This window comes from Pristiophorus japonicus, chromosome 16 (assembly GCF_044704955.1).
Source record: "Pristiophorus japonicus isolate sPriJap1 chromosome 16, sPriJap1.hap1, whole genome shotgun sequence".
NCBI lineage: Eukaryota > Metazoa > Chordata > Chondrichthyes > Pristiophoridae > Pristiophorus > Pristiophorus japonicus.
In genome coordinates, this window is record NC_091992.1 from 73,641,649 (window position 1) to 73,661,959 (window position 20,311).

At 54.1% G+C, this 20,311-nt stretch overlaps 2 protein-coding genes across 4 annotated transcripts in view; both read left to right on the top strand.

The window, feature by feature from the left end:
• Positions 1–11,236, top strand: part of ush1ga (Usher syndrome 1Ga (autosomal recessive)) — a 50,692-nt gene extending 39,456 nt beyond the window's left edge. Inside the window, exon 3 of the mRNA XM_070857426.1 lies at positions 7,683–11,236. The gene's annotated coding sequence lies outside the window, so the exon portion shown is untranslated. The remainder of the gene's footprint in view (positions 1–7,682) is intronic.
• Positions 11,237–16,792: 5,556 nt separating this feature from the next.
• The window catches only part of fads6 (fatty acid desaturase 6), a 43,555-nt gene continuing 40,036 nt past the window's right edge, over positions 16,793–20,311 (top strand). The window contains exon 1 of one of the 3 annotated variants that reach the window (XM_070858156.1): positions 16,793–17,042. In XM_070858156.1, coding sequence (XP_070714257.1) covers positions 16,886–17,042 — 157 coding nt within the window. In that variant the 5' untranslated portion in view covers positions 16,793–16,885. The remainder of the gene's footprint in view (positions 17,043–20,311) is intronic. The other 2 variants (XM_070858155.1, XM_070858154.1) reach the window with 2 other exon arrangements.

Consider the following 20,311-nt stretch of genomic DNA (forward strand, 5'->3'; position numbering starts at 1 on the left):
ATTACTCACTGATACTCTCATCAGTTAATTGATTTTGTGTTCCAAAACGATAACTTTCAGCAATTTACAGGGGCTCAGGACTGTCGTGCTGTTCCAACTTGGTTAGAATCTCATTCAGTGGCTTGTCCTTTAGCTTGACAGGAACAAGCAATTCTTTCAGGGTTTCATACACCTCGGGGCCCGACAGTTATGCACCCCGGGTTCGCCCCTCTTGGGTGCCAGGTTGCTGGCCTGGCTGAAACCCTCCCTGGTGGTCCAGTGGGCCGAAGTTTTTAAATCACGAAGGCGCTCCCCTTTAAGTGAAGGGGAGAGCCATGGTGATGTGGCGCCATGATGATGTCATCGCGGTAGTCATTGCGCACCGCCCCCAACTTCCACTCCTCGCGTGTAGTCACCGCCCCACCTCCGCCTCTCTCGTGTAGTCACCGCCCCCATTAAGAGCGACTTCTGGATCTGAATTTTTTAAAATCGCCCGCCCCCCCTCCCACCCCCCACCAGCAGACATTGTATTCGCATACACTCGCTTCTCAAAAGACACTGCCAGCACCTCGCGTGGCATCACTACAATAGTGGAATGTCTGAGCAACCGTTAGGATCGATGGTTCTGCAATCACCACAGCCACGAGATGTTATTCTTTATGTGGGATTGCATGACAAGGCATATCAGGGTGACCAATGGGCAGCAGGGCCTGATTGGCTGCACCGGCCAAGAATATCACTAAACACTTCAGCAGACCCGGGCACACATACCTGGCAATGACCATAGGGGGCCTGGCTTCTCCGGGTCTGGTTAGCATTGCCAGCGTCCCCAGTGCCAGGGTTTCCAGTGCAATGACCATGTGGGGTCTGCCTTCCCAGGGTGCAGGTCAGTGGAGAGGCAGTGGAAGATCTGTGCGATCAGGTGCCAGGGCAGCTGTGACCAGCTTGCATCACAGGTCTGACATGCAGGCTCAGCAATTTCTGAAACTGGGGTTGAAATTCCTCACGGGTGTGCTGTGCCGGGCAGGGCCACAGTGCACTCACAGCATCTCACGCAGCACCATCCAGGCGGCTTTGCAGGGCACAGTTGCCCTTTAATCTTTTCATTGACAATTAGGACAACCCGCACCCGCCCAGTGCCAGCAAACAAAATAAAATTAATTGCAACAAAAGTGGCCCCTTTTTAAAGATAAACAGCCAAATTATAAATAAAGCAAACTAATGAAATTAAATGTGAACATTGCCAGCTGTGCCGACTACACGCCCAGTGCCTGTGGGGCCCTCGGGAGTGGGAGGCCTCAGGTGTACCAGGGGATACCCCGCGCTCCCTCTCCAGGGACACCCAGGCTAGCACATACCCGTGTTGGCGAGGCGCGCAGCAGTTGCCATTTGAGGCATTCCAAGCTCACTATAATTCTGTCACACATAGTGATGGGCACTTTCATTGTCCACATCCCTTCAGCTTGAATTGGCACCCGAACTTGGTGATAATTCGGCAAATGACTTCGGTTAGGTAATTGAGTGTTATCAGCACTTGAAATTTAGGCCAGTGTTAATTCAGTGATCAACCATTGAAAAGAGAATTACAGCTAAATTTGGATGGGGTACAGTGTGTGTGAGGGGGTGGGGAGTTGGATGGGGTACAGTGTGTGTGAGGGGGTGGGGAGTTGGATGGGGTACAGTGTGTGTGAGGCTGGTGGGGAGTTGGATGGGGTACAGTGTGTGTGTGAGGGGGTGGGGAGTTGGATGGGGTACAGTGTGTGTGTGTGAGGGGGTGGGGAGTTGGATGGAGTACAGTGTGAGGGGGTGGGGAGTTAGATGGGGTACAGTGTATGTGTGAGGGGGTGGGGAGTTGGATGGGGTACAGTGTGTGTGTGAGGGGTTGGGGAGTTTGATGGGGTACGGTGTGTGTGAGGGGGTGGGGAGTTGGATGGGGTACAGTGTGAGGGGGTGGGGAGTTAGATGGGTTACAGTGTGTGTGTGAGGGGGTGGGGAGTTGGATGGGGTACAGTGTGAGGGGGTGGGGAGTTAGATGGGGTACAGTGTGTATGAGCGGGTAGGGAGTTGGATGGGGTACAGTGTGTGTGAGGGTGCTGTTGTGTTCCTAACACAGATGAGGCTGCACACAGGGAGGTTAAAGTAAAACAGTGACCTCAGTCTTTATTAAGACACTCCAGAGTGAGGAACAGGCCTTAGGGGCTGGCTTATATACAGTGCTCCCAAGGGATGCTGGGATCCCTTGGGACTTCAGGGGATGCACTCCCTGGTGGCGGAACATGGGAGTGCATGCTTTACAGATACACAACATCACTCCCCCACCAAAGTCAAAGTGAAAACTATTTACAAGGTGAGGCGGTCGGGAGCCTTTCTTTCCCTGGTGGACCACCTCGGTACAAAAGTTTGTTCTGGTGTGTTGGCTGTGCCCTCGCAGGGCTGGCGTGTTGTTGGCCCTGCAGGGCTGCTGTGTGATCCTGGCCTTGCTGGGCTGTTGGGCGTGATGGGTTCGATTTCCTGGTCCGGGATGGTGTTGTTGATCATTTGGGTGTGTGTTGTGGGCTCAAAAAAGGTGGTGTCTGCTGTGGGTTGTTCAGGGCAGTCTGTGAACCGCAGCCTCGTTTGGTCCAGGTGCTTTCTGCAAATTTGTCCATTGTCTATCCCCTTCTTTAGCTATCACCGTGCCCGCGATCCACTTGGGACCATGTCCATAGTTTAGCACATACACAGGGTCATTCAGATCAATTTCCCGTGACACAGTGGTGCGACCATCGCTTACATTTTGTTGCTGCCGCCTGCTCTCTACCTGATCATGCAGGTTGGGGTGAACCAGCGAAGGTCTGGTTTTAAGTGTCCTTTTCATGAGTAGCTCAGCCGGGGGCACCCCTGTGAGCGAGTGGGGTCTCGTGCGGTAGCTGAGCAGTACTCGGGACAGGCGGGTTTGGAGTGAGCCTTCTGTGACTCGTTTAAGGCTCTGTTTGATGATTTGTACTGCCCGCTCTGCCTGCCCATTGGAGGCTGGTTTAAACGGGACCGAGGTGACATGTTTGATCCCATTGCGGGTCATGAATTCTTTAAATTCAGCACTGGTGAAACATGGCCCTTGTCACTGACCAGTATGTCAGGCAGGCCGTGGGTGGTAAACATGGCCCTCAGGCTTTCAATGGTGGCGGGGCGGTGCTTCCTGACATCATTTCACATTCAATCCGTTTTGAAAAAGCATCCACCACCACCAGGAACATTTCCGAGAAACGGGCCTGCATAGTCGACATGGATCCTCGACCATGGTCTGGAGGGCCAGGACCACAAACTTAGTGGTGCCTCTCTGGGCACGTTGCTCAACTGAGCACATACGCTGCATTGCCGTACACAGGACTCTTAAGTCAGAGTCGATACCGGGCCACCACACGTGGGATCTGGCTATCAATTTCATCATTACTATACCCGGGTGTGTGCTGTGGAGATCCGAGATGAACGTCTCCCTGCCCTTTTTTGGTAGCACTACGCGGTTATCCCACAACAGGCAGTCTGCTTGAATGGACAGCTCGTGCTTTCGCCGCTGGAACGGCTTGATTGGCTCTTGCATTTCAACGGGGATGCTGGCCCAGCTCCCATGCAGTACACAGTTTTTTTACTAGGGACAGCAGAGGATCTTGGCTGGTCCAAGTCCTAATCTGGCGGGCCGTGATAGATGATTTATCATTTTCAAACGCTTCCATGACTATCAACAAGTCTGCGGGCTGCGCCACCATCAACAAGTTTGCACGCTGCGCCATTTCCACCCCCGTGGTGGGCAATGATAGCCGACTGAGAGCATCCACACAGTTCTCGATGCCTGGCCTGTGGCAGATGGTATAGTTATACGCTGATAGCGCGAATGCCCACCTTTGTATGCAGGCTGAGGCATGAGTATTTATCCCCTTGTTTTCAGCGAACAGGGATATGAGGGGCTTGAGATCGGTTTCCAGATCAAATTTGAGGCCAAACAGGCATTTTCTTTACCCCAAACACACACGCTAATGCCTCTTTCTCGATCATGCTGTAGGCCCTCTCGGCCTTAGACAAGCTCCTGGAAGCATAGGCGATAGGTTGCAACTTCCCCGCAATGTTAGCTTGTTATAATACACACCCGATTCCATACGACGACGCGTCACATGCTAGCACAAGTCTTTTACACGGGTTATACAATACAAGCAGCTTGTTGGAGCATAAAATGGTTCTGGCTTTCTCAAAAGCAATTACTTGTTTTTTTTTTCCCATACCCAGTTCTCACCTTTGCGCAGTAACACATGTAGGGGCTCTAAAAGAGTGCTTAACCCCAGTAGGAAGTTACCAAAATAGTTGAGGAGTCCCAGGAATGACCGCAGCTCCGTGACGTTCTGTGGCCTGGACGCGTTCCTGATAGCCTCTGTCTTGGTGTCTGTGGGCCAAATGCCATCCGCCGCGATCTTCCCAAAACCTCCACTTCTGTTGCCATGAAGACGCATTCTGACCTCTTCAGCCGCAGCCCTACGCGATCCAGTCGCTGGAGGACCTCCTCCAGGTTTTGTAGGTGCTCGCCGGTGTCCCGACCCGTGACCAATATGTCGTCCTGAAAGACCACCGTGTGTGGTACCGACTTGAGTAGACTCTCCATGTTTCTCTGGAAGATCGCTGCAGCCGACCGAATTCCAAACGGGCATCTGTTGTAGATGAACAGTCCCTTGTGCATGTTGATGCAGGTTAGGCCCTTTGAAGACTCCTCCAGCTCCTGCATCATGTAGGCAGAAGTCAGGTTGAGCTTGGTGAACGTCTTGCCTCTTGCCAGCATCGCAAATAGGTCATCTGCCTTAGGTAGTGGGTATTGGTCCTGTAGCGAGAAACGATTAATAGTTACTTTATAATCGCCGCAAATCCTGACCGTGCCATCACTTTTGAGTACTGGAACAATCGGGCTTGCCCACTCGCTGAATTCCACTGGGGAGTTGATGCCCTTGTGTTGCAGTCTGTCTAGCTCGATTTCCACTCTCTCCCTCATCATATGAGGTACCGCTCGCACCTTGTGGTGAATGGGTCATAAGAATTAGGAACAGGAGTAGGCCATCTAGCCCCTCGAGCCTGCTCCACCATTCAAAAAGATCATGGCTGATCTGGCCGTGGACTCAGCTCCACTTACCCGCCCGCTCCCCATAACCCTTAATTCCCTTATTGGTTAAAAATCTATCTATCTGTGATTTGAATACATTCAATGAGCTAGCCTCAACTGTTTCCTTGGGCAAAGAATTCCACAGATTCACAACCCTCTGAGAGAAGAAATTCCTTCTCAACTCGGTTTTAAATTAGCACCCCGTATTTTGAGGCTGTGCCCCCTAGTTCTAGTCTCCCCGACCAGCGGAACCAACCTCTCTTCCTCTACCTTGTCTCTCCCTTTCATTATTTTGAATGTTTCTATAAGATCACCCCTCATCCTTCTGAACTCGCAACGAGTAAAGACCCAGTCTACTCAATCTATCATCATAAGGTAACCCCCTCATCTCCGGAATCAGCCTAGTGAATCGTCTTTGTACCCCCTCCAAGGCTAATATATCCTTTCTTAAGTAAGGTGACCAAAACTGCATGCAGTACTCCAGGTGCGGCCTCACCAATACCCCGTACAGTTGCAGCAGGACCTCCCTGCTTTTGTATTCCATCCATCTCGCAATGAAGACCAACATTCCATTCGCCTTCCTGATTACCTGCTGCACCTGCAAACTAACTTTTTGGGATTCATGCACAAGGACCCCTTGGTCCCTCTGCACCGCAGCATGTTGTAATTTCTCCCCATTCAAATAATATTCCCTTTTATTGTTTTTTTTTCCAAGGTGGATGACCTCACATTTTCCGTCATTGTATTCCATCTGCCAAACCTTAGCCCATTCGCTTAACCTATCTAAATCTCTTTGCAGCCTCTCTGTGTCCTCTACAGAACCCGCTTTTCCACTAATCTTTGTGTCATCTGAAAATTTTGTTACACTACACTCTGTCCCCTCTTCCAGGTCATCTATGTATATTGTAAACAGTTGTGGTCCCAGCACCGATCCCTGTGGCACACCACTAACCACCGATTTCCAACCCGAAAAGGACCCATTTATCCCGACCCTCTGCTTTCTGTTAGCCAGCCAATTCTCGATCCATGCTAATACATTTCCTCTGACTCCGCGTACCTTTATCTTCTGCCTCTTGGACCAATGGATCCGCACCTTCACCCCGGAAAAGTTTCCAATGCCTGGCTCAAAAAGGGAAGGAAATTTGTTAAGAACTTGGGTACCATAGGCCTCATTGACATGTGATAGCGCTCGGATGTCATCCCAGTTTCAGCGGATTTTGCCCAGCCAGCTCCTTCCAAGCAGTGTGGGGCCATCGCCCGGGACAACACAGAGTGGCAGTTCATGCACCATTGGGAGTTGGATGGGGTACAGTGTGTGTGTGAGTGGGTGGGGAGTTGGATGGGGTACAGTGTGTGTGTGAGGGGGTGGGGAGTTGGATGGGGTACAGTGTGTGTGTGAGTGGGTGGGGAGTTGGATGGGGTACAGTGTGTGTGTGAGTGGGTGGGGAGTTGGATGAGGTACAGTGTGAGGGGGTGGGGAGTTGGATGGGGCACAGTGTGTGTGTGAGGGGGTGGGGAGTTGGATGGGGTACAGTGTGTGAGGGGTGGGGAGTTGAATGGGGTACAGTGTGTGTGAGGGGGTGGGGAGTTGGATGGGGTACAGTGTGTGTGGGGAGTTGGATGGGGTACAGTGTGTGTGGGGAGTTGGATGGGGTACAGTGTTTTGTGAGGGGGTGTGGGGAGTTGGATGGGGTACAGTGTTTTGTGAGGGGGTGTGGGGAGTTGGATGGGGTACAGTGTGTGTGAGGGGATGGGGAGTTGGATGGGTAACAGTGTGTGTGTGAGGGGATGGGGAGTTGGATGGGGTACAGTGTGTGTGAGGGGATGGGGAGTTGGATGGGGTACAGTGTGTGTGAGGGGATGGGGAGTTGGATGGAGTACAGTGTGTGTGAGGGGGTGGGGAGTTGGATGGGGTACAGTGTGTGTGGGGGGGGGAGTTGGATGGGGTACAGTGTGTGTGTGAGGGTGGGGAGTTGGATGGGGTACAGTGTGTGTGAGGGGGTGGGGAGTTGGATGGGGTACAGTGTGTGTGAGGCTGGGGAGTTGGATGGGGTACAGTGTGTGTGAGGGGTTAGGAGTTGGATGGGGTACAGTGTGTGTGTGAAGGGGTGGGGAGTTGGATGGGGTATAGTGTGTGTGAGGGGTTGGGAGTTGGATGAGGTACAGTGTGTGTGAGGGGGTGGGGAGTTGGATGGGGTACAGTGTGTGAGGGGGTGGGGAGTTGGATGAGGTACAGTGTGTGTGAGGGGGTGGGGAGTTGGATGGGGTACAGTGTGTGTGAGGGTGGGGGAGTTGGATGGGGTACAGTGTGTGTGAGGGGTGGGGAGTTGGATGAGGTACAGTGTGTGTGAGGGGGTGGGGAGTTGGATGGGGTACAGTGTGTGAGGGGGTGGGGAGTTGGATGGGGTATAGTCTGTGAGGGGGTGGGCAGTTGGATGGGGTACAGTGTGAGGGGGTGGGGAGTTGGATGGGGTACAGTGTGTGTGTTTGTGCTGCTGACACTGACACCACCAGTGCAATGTCTCCTCTGCCAGTGTCACCAGTTTGGGCATTAATAAAGATGTCTTCTGTTTCACATTTATAGATAACCGTGATGAGGTGCCTACTATTTACTGCCTGAGACACATTGCCAGAAAACTCCATCATTCCCCCTCCGAACTCTTCAATCGTCGCGTGAACCAATCCTTCGCCATAGATTTCAATCAGATTCCTATCCAGTTGATCCGGATTCCCGTGTCAATGGAGGAGGTTTGACATTGTGCGGGCCATATGGAGAGCTTCAATACAGCCAGCACAGCAGACTGAGGGCTACAGTGTGGCTAATATCCAGAGGGCCAGGGCGAGGCACGGGGTCACCCCCAACTCTCTGTGAGTGACGAGGAACAGGTCGCTCAACCTGCAGTTCAAAGTATCATTCCCGTTTCACATCGCACGCCTCCGCCCTGTGTCATGGCCAGGCCCGACCGATGCCTGAGCCCTGACCCCCGACCCTACCCGCTTGACCCCTGGCCCCACACCTGACCGTACCCCTGTCCACCTCACCTGACCCCTGACGCCACCCCCGGACCCTACCCGCCTGGCCCCTGACCGCATCCCCGTCCACCTCACCTGACCCCCGGACCCCACCCGCCTGGCCCCTGACCGCATCCCCGTCCACCTCACCTGACCCCCGGACCCCACCCGCCTGGCCCCTGACTGCATCCCTGTCCACCTCACCTGACCCCCGACCCCACACGCCTTGCCCCCTGACCCTACCCGCCTGGCCTCTGTCCGATCTGACCCCCGGCCCCACCTCCCTGACCGCACCCCGTCCACCTCACCTGACCCCCGGCCCAACATGCCTGGTCCCGGCCCGACCCCCACCCACCTGGCCCCCCCCAGTTCCTTCTGCTGAAACCTGGCCCCCCCCAGTTCCTTCTGCTGAAAAGCAGCCGCTTTCCCTGTAAATCCACGTTGCCCAATTGGCTGGCGCCGCAACCGGACATGTGAGGGGGTTTGAGTTCCTGGGTGACCCTGGTTGGGCCAAATGGCGTGTGGCCATGACGTAAGCTCCATGTGTTTCTGACCCAAGGGCCTCCTGGGCTGGGTGCCTACCCACGGCCGCCCCCTCCCAACACTGAGCGACGGAGCTTCGCTCACTGGTGTCTTGTCTCGTCTGTGCCGACCTTTTGTCCAGAAACTGTTCACCTGGGTGTAACATGCACGAGTCTTCCAGGGAAGTGCAAGGTGTGTTGGTGCAAATCACCAGCGACACAACCAAATGACTGGTTCTTTCTGAGTTACTGATTTTAAACAGTGCTATAGTCTGCAGTGACGAGGTTTCAGAACAGGCTCCCTGCTTGTGAACTCAGCATTAATCTATGGGAGATTCGGTGAGCTTCGACACAATCGGGCTGGGGAGGGGGCAATGCTCATCTGCAATTGATATTAAAGGCCAGGTACATGCTACTCAATGCCCCATCATTCTAAAATAAAAACAGGGAATGCTGGAAATCTCAGCAGGTCAGGCAGCATCTGTGGAGAGAGACAGAGGTAACGTTTCGGGTCTGTGACCCTTCGTCAGAACTAAATGTCACTTGCTGTGTCTCAGTCATTTCCTGTTCCTGGTTTGGGACAGCAGAGAGCTGGCATCTTGTGTAACTCCTGCGATGCCATGATTGAGGAGATCCGCCCACCGTCTGCTGGGCATGGCTGATGTGAGGGGAGCGGAGTGATGTGTCGGTGCAGGGAGTGTGTTCACTTGAGTGAGCTACCCCGGGACACCTGGTGCCTATGGGTTAGTGCCTCGAGTCAGCGCCTTCGGGGGGAGGGGAGGTGGGAGAGAGGCGGACATCAGTGAAACAAAAGGGTTACCGCAGGAGCTAACTTCTGCTGGGAGAGTGGGTTTGGGTTTGCTGCACAAGCAGAATGCCAATTCCAGGCTGGGGGATGAGCAACACTGAACTCGACCTTTCCGTCCATGGTCCCACCCGCACTGGCAAACAACCCAGCAGCAGATACAGGCGTGTGGGCCGCTGCTGGTTAGAGCTGGCACCTCCTGTTTGATGGCCCACCCTCACACCAGGCTGTTGGTTGGGACATTGTACTGGGACAAGGCCCAAGGGCGCACAACTCCAGCTGCAGGCACCTAATGGCTAACATCTGGCAGTTTCACAATTTGAATTCAGTTTAAAAAGAAAATTAAAATCTTGCAATAAAAAACTGCTCTCAGTAAAAGTGACCATGAAGCTGTCGGATTGTCGTAAAAACAGAACTGGTTCACTGATGTTCTTTAGTGAAGGGAACCTGCCGTCCTTACCCGCTCTGGTCTAACTCCAGTCTCACGCCAACGTGATCGACTCTTATCATCCCTCTGAAGTGACCCAGCAAGCCACTCAGTTGTATCAACCACCACCAGCGATTCAAGAAGCGGCTCACCACCCCTTCTCAGGGCAACTGGGGATGGGCAATAAAGGCCGGCCTAGCCAGTGACGCCCACACCCTGAGGATGAACACCTCCTGTTTGATGGTCCACTGTCAGACCAGGCTGGTGCTTGGGGCATTTGACTGGGCACCTGCCTGCACGGCTCAGCTGTGTCTTTGCAAGCTGGGAGCGGCGGATGTTGTGAGGTGAATGAAGTAGTGAGCAGCTCTTTGTCCAGTTGGGAAGCCGAGGGAATAATTCCACCCATCTCCCCTTTTACCATTCAGAATATTCACCGGAGTTTTGTTTAAGCTGAAGCCAGGGATGGCCATGCCGCGACCTCCTTTCCTACATCATCTGTTCATTGCATTCTTCATTTGAAGATGAAAAGGCTCGGATGAAGACACCTCGATGCACCATTGTTCAGTCCGGGAGCCTCTCTGCAGAATGTGCAACGAGAATCTGGTGTCTCATTCAATAAAGAGACGCACAAGGAGAAAGGGTGATTTGCCGAACTCTCCGATGCTTCAGTGAGTAAAGGCACCTCCCTGTGTGGCCCTGAGCCAGGCTGACCAGGGAGATCCCAGGGTCTAACCCAGATCAGCCCTGAGCCAGGGAGATCCCAGGGTCTAACCCAGATCAGCCCTGAGCCAGGGAGATCCCAGGGTCTAACCCAGATCAGCCCTGAGCCAGGGAGATCCCAGGGTCTAACCCAAATCAGTCCTGAGCCAGGGAGATCCCAGGGTCTAACCCAGATCAGCCCTGAGCCAGGGAGATCCCAGGATCTAACCCAAATCAGTCCTGAGTTAGCTGGCGTCAACGGGTGCTGGTAGGTGTGGAGGGAGAACCATCAGGCAGTGTTCCTGCTCCTGATCACCTCCTTGGTTGATCAACTTAGAAACGCTCCCTGAACACAGAGGAATGGGTGAGGTACTGGGTGGCTGTTTGCCCAAAAGTCGGCACTTCCAGGGGTGGCCATTTCTTGGGTGGGGTGATAGAATGGCGAACCTGATCTGACAACCTCAACACAAGCAGAAAGCCAAGGCCAAAGTTAACCAGAAGATAGTGTTTGTGATGAGATATTGGTGTACTGTGTGGTGGCGATTATGTGCACTGTATGGGTGAGTGCAAGCTGAGGTAGCGTCTGCCGGGTGAGTGTGGAAATAATTGATTGATGTCAGTAACGAACTGTGTGCATTATGTTACAAACTGCCAGTGGAAATCTTTTTGTTAATTAAAGACTTTGCAAACTAAGAGCCTGGTTGTGTGGCCTTTCTTGCTGACTCCATGGTTACCTGTGAATAGAGGGTAGTTCAACGATAATAACTTGGATGATATGATTTATATCGTGCATTTAACATAGAAAAACATCCCAAGGCGCTTCACAGGAGGGAGAAATTAGAACAGGTGAAAGAGGTAGGTTATAAGGAGTATCTTAAAGGAGAGAGAGGTAGAGGTGGGGAGGTTTAGGGGATGAATTCCAGAGCTTGGAGCTTAGGCAGCTGAAGACACGGTACATGAGGCTAGAAATGAAGGAGTACAGGGATGGCAAAAGGTTGTATGGCGTGAGAAGCGATAGAGAAGGGGCGAGGACCATGGAGGGATTTGAGGTGTTGCTGGACCAGGAGCCAATGTAGGTCAGCGAGCACAGGGCTGCTGGATGAAGAACATAAGAAATAGGAACAGGAGTCGGCCATTTGGCCCCTCGAGCTTGCTCCGCCATTCAATAAGATCATGGCTGATCTGATCATGGACTCAGCTCCACTTCCCTGCCCGCTCCCCATAACCCTTTACTCCCTTATCGCTCAAAAATCTGTCTATCTCCACCTTAAATATATTCAATGACCCAGCCTCCACAGCTCTCTGGGGCAGAGAATTCCACAGATTTACAACCCTCTGAGAGAAGACATTTCTTTTGGTGCAAGTTAAGATACGGGCAGCAGAGTTTTGGAAGAGTTCAAGGTGGGAGACCATCCAGGAGAACATTGGAATAGTCTAGAGATAAAGGCACGGATGAGACATGGTTCGGTTAAAGGGAAAAGTAACGCCACATTACAAGAGAACACTTTAGGGCCCATTTTCCAATAGCGCATGATGCCAGTGTTGCTGATTGCCCGCCCGATTCGCGGGGAGCAGCACAGCCTGTGGCGGCTGGTTACAATACCCTTGGCGGATGCACTTACTGCTTCCCCCAGCTCCCAGCAATGGCTGGTGCATACATGCACACACATAGTTACACTCACCGCTACCTTTATAGGTAGTGGCTCACACTGAGCTCCAGGCTGCTGACGCACTCCCAGGGGAAGCCTCGCTTCGGGAGTGTATATAGAGAAATATTTGCATTTATATGGCGCCTTTCATTACTTAAGGATGGCCCGAAGTGCTTCACAACCAAGAAGTACTTTTGAAGTGTTGGCACTGTTGTAAAGTGGGAAACACGGCAGCCAATTTGCGCACAGCAAGCTCCCCCCAACAGCAATGTGATAATGACCAGGATGTTTTTAGCGATGTTAGTTGAGGGATAAATATTGGCCAGGACATCTGGGAGAACAACCCTGTTCTTTGAATAGTGGCACAGGATTTTTTTACGCTCACCTGAGAGAGCAGACAGGGCCTCAGTATAACATCTGATCTGAGAGATGTCATCTCCGTCAGTGCAACACTCCCTCACCATTGCAACAGAATGTCAGGTTAGATTTTTGAGTTTAAATTCAAGTTCCACTCCAGAGGCTGGAACACAAAAGTCTCGGCTGACACTCCAGTGCAGTACTGAGAGAGAGCTGCACTGTCGGACGTGCCGTCATTCGGATGGGACATAAAACCGAGACGCTGACTTCCCCTGTCTTCCACATTCACTGCGCTATATAATAAAATATGTAGAGTCACTGGAGAGGGAACAGAAAATACACTGTACCATGTGACACTGTACCATGTGACGCCCCCAGTGGCACTGTGCCATGTGACACTGTACCATGTGACACCCCCAGTGGCACTGTACCATGTGACACTGTACCATGTGACACCCGCAGTGACACTGTACAATGTGACACTGTACCATGTGATGCCCCCAGTGACACTGTACCATGTGGCGCCCCCAGTGGCACTGTATCATGTGACACCGTACCATCTGACACCCTAGTGGCACTGTACCATGTGACACTGTACCATGTCACGTCCCCAGTGACACTACCATGTGACACTGTACCATGTGATGCCCCCAGTGACACTGCACCATGTGACACTGTACCATGTGATGCTCGCAGTGAGGTAGGAGGTGGGTGGGGTGGCTTGACCCATCCACCTCCACGGTGTTGTGTGGGGGACCTGACCCATCCACCTCCATGGCACGAACCTGGTATTGCAGTACTTCCAGGAACGGTGCAGTGGCTCTAGGCCTTTTGGCTAAGAGCATTGGCGCAGAGTGATCCTTGGCGTGTGCAAGGTGACCTCTGGCGTTTGTGATTTGACAAAGAATTGGAACGATTGGCTACGAATTTCAAAAAAAAAATGTGATGCTCGCAGTGACACTGTACCATGTGACACTGTACCATGTGATACCCCCAGTGACACTGTACCATGTGACACCCCCAGTGATACTGCACCATGTGACACTGTACCATGTGACGCCCACAGTGACACTGTACCATGTGACACTGTACCATGTGATGCTCGCAGTGACACTGTACCATGTGACACTGTACCGTGTGATGCCCCCAGTGACACTGTACCATGTGACACTCCCAGTGAAACTATACCATGTGACACTGTACCATGTGACACTCCCAGTAACACCGTACCATGTGACACTGTACCATGTGCGCAACCTGTGAAACTGTACCATGTGACACTGTCAGTGACACTGTACCATGTGACACTGTACCCCGTGACGCTCCCAGTGATACTGTACCATGTGACGCTCCCAGTGAAACTGTACTATGTGACGCTCCCAGTGACACTGTACCATGTGACACTGTACCATGTGATGCCCCCAGTGGCACTGTACCATGTGACGTCCCCAGTGACACTACCATCTGACACTGTACCATGTGACACTGTACCATGTGACACTCCCAGCGAAACTGTACCATGTGACATTGTCAGTGACGCTGTACCATGTGACACTGTACCATGTGATACCCCCAGTGACACTGTACCATGTGACACCCCCAGTGACACTGTACCATGTGACACTGTACCATGTGACGCCCGCAGTGACACTACCATGTGACACTGTACCATGTGACGCTCGCAGTGACACTGTACCATGTGACACTGTACCATGTGATGCTCCCAGTGAAACTACTGTGATGCTCCCAGTGAAACTGTACCATGTGACACTGTACCATGTGATGCCCCCAGTGACACTGTACCATGTGACACTGTACCATGTGACGCTCCCAGTGAAACTACTATGTGATACTCCCAGTGACACTGTACCATGTGACACTGTACCATGTGATGCCCCCAGTGACACTGTACCATGTGACACTGTACCATGTGATGCCCCCAGTGACACTGTACCATGTGACACTCCCAGTGACATTGTACCATGTGACACTGTACCATGTGATGCCCCCAGTGACACTGTACCATGTGATGCCCCAGTGACACTGTACCATGTGATGCCCCCAGTGACACTGTACCATGTGACACTGTACCATGTGACGCTCCCAGTGACATTGTACCATGTGACACTGTACCATGTGATGCCCCCAGTGACACTGTACCATGTGATGCCCCAGTGACACTGTACCATGTGATGCCCCCAGTGACACTGTACCATGTGACACTGTACCATGTGACGCTCCCAGTGACATTGTACCATGTGACACTGTACCATGTGACACTCCCAGTGACACTGTACCATGTGACACTGTACCATGTGATGCCCCCAGTGACACTGTACCATGTGACACTGTACCATGTGACTCACTCCCAGTACACGTCCGTCACCACCTCCAACCCCTGTCCTTTCAACCCCATTTCACCTCCCCTCTCCCCCCACCTCCCATCCATCCATCTATGCTCCCCTTCCCCCTCCTCTCACTTCCCCTCTTCCCCCCATTCCCTCCAGTTTCCCTCCCCTCCCTGCTTCCACTTCCTCTGTCTCCTCCCTTCCCAGCCATCCCCTCACCCTCAGCTCCCCCTGCCCTTCCCACTCTTCTCCTCCTCCCATTCTCCCTCCCCTCCCCCACTCTCTCCGTCTCCACTCTCCCTTCCAGTCCCTCTACCCCCACCTCTTCTCCCCCTCCCATCCATAACCCACTGCTCCCCTTCCCCCTCCTCTCACCTCTACCTCTCGCACCCATTCCCGCATCCCATTCCTCGATCTCCTCCCTCCACCGCCGCCTCTCCCTATCCCGCCCCTCCCATCCCCACCTCCCCTTCCATCACCCTCTCCCTCCACTCCTCCCCCTCCCCACTTCCCCCTCCCATCACCCTCTCCCTCCCCTCTACCCCTTCCCTTGCTCCCCTCCACTCCCCCTCTCCTCTCCCTCCACCTCCCCTCCACAGCACCTCCACCTTCCATTCCTTCCCCCCTCCCTCCCCTCTCCCTGCCCTTCATCCTGCCCCCTATCCTTCCCTCCTTGCCTTTCCTCGCCTCTCCACCCCCTCCACTCCCCCCTCCTCCAGCCCCCATCCACTCACCTCCCTCTCCCTGCCCCTCCCACTTCCTTCCCCTCCTCCTGCTCCTCCTCCACCTCTCCCCTCTCCTTGCCCTTCCCCTCCACATCCCCCTCCCTCCTCTCCCCTCCACCTCCCCACCCTTCATCCTCACCCACCCTTCTCTTCCTCTGCCCTTCGTCCTGCACCTCCCCCTCTCCCCTCCCCTTGCCTCTTCCCTCCCCTCCCATACCCCTCCTCTCGCATCTCCTCTCCTCCTCTCCCCTCCACTCTCCCCTTACCCTCCCCTGCCCCTCACCTCACCAACCCCTCTCCCTACCATCACCTCCCCAGCTCTCCGCTCCCCTCTCCCCTCCTCCTGCTCCTCCCTTCCCTCCTCCAGCCCCTCCCCATCCCTCTGACTCTCCGCTTGCCCCTCCCCACCCTTGCCGCTCCTCCCCTGCCCTACCCCTCCCCTCCACCTGCCTCTCCCAAACTCCCTCTTCCCTCCCCTCCCCTCGCCCCTCCTTCCACTCCAACACCCCCTCGACCTCACCTTCACTCCCCCTCCCCCACACCCCTCCCCTCTCTCTGCCCCGCCTCCTCTTTCCTCCCCTCCCCCTCACATCACCTCTATCCCCTCCCCTTTCCCTTCACCTCCCCTCCTCACCCTGCCCTGCCCCTCCCTCTCTCCCTCTCTCCCTCCTTCTGCCCCTCCCATCACACGCCCCTTCGTCTCCCCTCTCCCTCGCTCCCCCCTCCACTTCTCCCTCACCACCCCTCCCCTCCCTCCTCTTGCCCCTCTCCCACCCTCCCTCCCCCATCCCCTGCCCCACCCCCTTCTCTCCTCCCTGCCCCCTGCCCTACACCCCACTCCCTCTTCCTGCCCTCCCTCTCTCCTTGCCCCTCCACACCCCTCCCCTCTCCCTGCCCCTCCCCTCACTCTTCCTCCTGCTCCTCCCCTCCCACACCCCCTCCCTCCTGTTGCTCCTCCCCCTCCCATGGCCCCCCTCGCGCCCCCCCTCTCCTTCCCCCCTCCCCTCCCCTCCCCTCCTCCCACGCCCCTTCCCCCTCCCCTCCCCTCCCCCCTCCCCCTCCCTTCCCTGCTCCTCTCCCACCCTCCCCCTCCTCCTGCCCCTCCCCTTCTCTCCCCCTCCCCTCCCCGTCCCCTGTCTCCCCTCCCTCCCCCTTCTCTCCCACGCCCCTGTCTCCCCTCCCCCTCCCCTGCCCCTCCCCCTGCCCTGTAGTTACGAAGTTAGTGTGAGTGTGGAGCAGTGAGCATGGGGATGTCTGGCGAGGAGCAGTGGGCCGATGGCGAGAGCCGAATGCAGGAGCTGGCAGCCCTGGTGCAGAGAGAGACCCGCAGCTGCAGCTGGTGGGAGAGGCACGGGGTAGACTGGACCATCCTCACCCTGGCACTGAGCATCGCCCCAGCAGGTCAGTGACTCCCCGCAGCACCATCAGTCGCTCAGCACTGTCTCAGGGTGTGTGAGGGAGGGAGCGTGTCTGTGTGTGTCTGTGTCTGTGAGTGTGCGTGAGTGTTTGTGTCTGTGTGTGTGTATCTCTGTGAGTGTGTGTGTGTCTGTGTCTGTATGTGAGTGTGTATGTGAGTGTCTGTGTGTGAGTCTGTGTGTGTGTGAGTCTCTGTGTGAGTGTGTCTCTGTATGTGAGTGTGTGTGCGTCTCGCTGTGTGTGTTTGTGTGTGAGTGTGTGCGCGTCTCTGTGTGTGTCTGTGTGAGTCTGTGTGTGTGTGTGTATCTCTGTGTATGTGTGTATGTGTCTGTGTGAGTCTGTGTGTGTGTGTGTATCTCTGTGTATGTCTGTGTGTGTGTATGTGTCTGTGTGTGTCTGTGTCTCTGTGTGTGTGTCTCTGTATGTGTGTGTGTGTGCGTCTCGCTGTGTGTGTTTGTGTGTGAGTGTGTGTGCGTCTCTGTGTGTCTCTGTGTGTGTATGTGTCTGTGTGTGTGTCTATGTGAGTGTGTCTGTGTGTGTGTGTGTTTCTGTGTGTGTGTGTCTCTGTATGTGAGTGTGTATGCGTCTCGCTGTGTGTGTTTGTGTGTGAGTGTGAGTGTGTCTCTGTGTGTCTCTGTGTGTGAGTGTGTGTTTCTGTGTGTGCCTTCCCTGGTTTAATAGCCGCCAATTCTCAGTGCCTGGCTCACAGGGAAAGCCCGGCCCTGAGGGGAATATCCGAGTGTGGCTTACACCCTTAACCCACCTTCAGTGAGGGACTGTCTCACTGCAAAATCAGATCAAGAGAGGACTTTATTGCAAGTGAGAGTTCAGTAACATTGAGGACATAGAAGGTCAATGAGAATATTCCAGAACAATTTGAAACTTTGCTCAGGGACAGTGAGTGACTGCACAGAATCTCGTGGTTTGTTAACTTAATAAAAAAACAATTCCTTTAGCTCCTCACAGGTGTTGGGGGTCAGGGGTGAGGGGTCGGGGTGCGGGGTCAGGTGTGAGGGTCGGGGGTGAGGGGTTGGGAGTGAGGGGTTGGCTGTGAGGGTCGGGGGTGAAGGGTCAGTGTGAGGGGTTGGCGGTGAGGGGTCGGGTGTGAGGGGTTGGGGGTGAGGGGTTGGGGGTGAGGGGTCGGGCATGCCCTTGGTGTTTCTGGGTTTGGCCTCCTGCTCCTGATCCCTATCAAGGGACCTCTGCAGGAAACTTTTGGAACCTTTGTCGGGCTCTATCGTGATGCCAAAACAGCTGAATAGCTGGGCTCACAGACTACTGGCCATGGGACGCTGCAGCAACAATCCCCTGCAAGAGTTAGCGGGGGTGGTGAGGGTCCCAGGGCGGAGGTGGGGGCCCCAGGGCGGAGGTGGGGGCCCCAGGGCGGAGTTGGAGGCCCCAGGGAAGAGGAGGGGTCCCAGGGCAGATGTGGGGGGGGGTCCCAGGGCGGAGAGATACTGGCGGTCACAGATGTTTGGTGAGAATCTCTAGCCAATGATACCGATTCCCGGTACAAGGGTCCATGTCTGTGCTGTCAGAGATTCGTCGGCCTGGAGTGTACTTGAGACAGGTTGTATTATCATCAACTTATTTATAAAAGAAAGACTTGCATTCATATAGCGCACTTCATGACCACTGGACGTCCCAAAGCGCTTTACAGCCAACGCAGTCACTGTTGTAATGTGGGAAATGCGGCAGCCAATTTGCGCACAGCAAGCTCCCACATACAGCAATGTGATAATGACCCAGATAATCTGGTTTTGTTATGTTGATCAAGGGATAAATATTGGCCCAGGACACCGGGGATAACTCCCCTGCTCTTCTTCGAAATATTACCGTGGGATCTTTTACATCCACCTGAGAACGGGACTTGGTGCAAGTTAGGATACAGTTGGTAGAGTTTTGAATGAGCTGGAGGTTTGGAGGGAGGGAGATGGGAGGCCAGCCAGGAGAGCAATTGGAATAATTTTGTCTGGAGGTAACAAAGACATGGATGAGGGTTTCAGCAGCCGATGAGCTGAGACAGGGGCGGAGACGGGCGATGTTACGGAGGTGGAAGTAGGCGGTGTTGGTGATGGAGAGGATATGGGGTCAGTTCAGCCTCGGACAGATGCCAGGGAGAGGGATGGAAATGGTGGCCAGGGAACGCAGTTTGTGGCGGGGACAGAAGACAACGGCTTCAGTCTGCCCAAAGTTTAGTTGGAGGAAATTTCTTCTCCCCCAATGCTGGATGTCGGACAAGCTGTTGATAAATCAGCGACAGTGGAGGGGTCGAGGGAGGTGCTGGTGAGGTAGAGCGGAGAGATGTCTGCGTACATGTGGAAACTGACTCTGTGCTTAAGGACAGTTACAGAGACGGTCAGAGACGATCGACTGGTAATGGATCTTTTGTTTCCAACAACGGGGCCTCCAGCTCATGCTGGAGGTGTGGAGGCAAACACCCAGCCAGAGCTTGCAGGTATCAGCAATATACCTGCAGAAACTGCAACGTCAGCAGTCACTTGGCACGTATGTGCAGGAAGCCTGCAGCCAGGCTGATGTACGAGGAGGACGGGCCCAATGTAAGCCCTACGAGGCCAAATGAATACTGGAGGAAATCACTAGAAGCTGAAGTTCAGCGAGTTCATGTGGAGCACGTATACAGTTCATACACCAGGACGCCACCAATAATGATGAAAGTGCTTCTCAATGGCATCCCAGTATTAATGGAGCTAGACACGGGGGCCAGCCAGTCCCTGATGAGTATCAAACAGTTCGAAAGGTTGTGGGTGTCCAAAATTATTGCCGATTGACGCACTGCTACGGACATATACAAAGGAGATCATTCCGGTGCTAGGCAGCGCCACGGTAGTCGTGACCCACAAAGATTCAGAGAACAGATTGCCACTCTGGATTGTCCTGGGGGATGGTCCCGCACTACTGGGGAGGAGTTGGCTTGCTGTCATGAACTGGAAATGGGGCGATGTCAATGCAATTTCTTCTGTGGAGCGAGTATCATGCTCACAGGTCCTGGACAAATTTGACTCATTATTTCAACCCGGCATCGGCACTTTCATGCGGACCAAGATAGTGATTCACATAAACCCGGACGCCAGGCCAGTACAGAAGGCCAGAGCGGTGCCGTACGTGATGCAGGAAAAGATAGAATGTGAATTGGACCGTCTGCTGAGGGAAGGCATCATCTCACCAGTCGAATTCAGTGACTGGGCGAGCCCGATCGTGCCGGTGCTCAAGGCGGATGGGTCGGTCAGGAA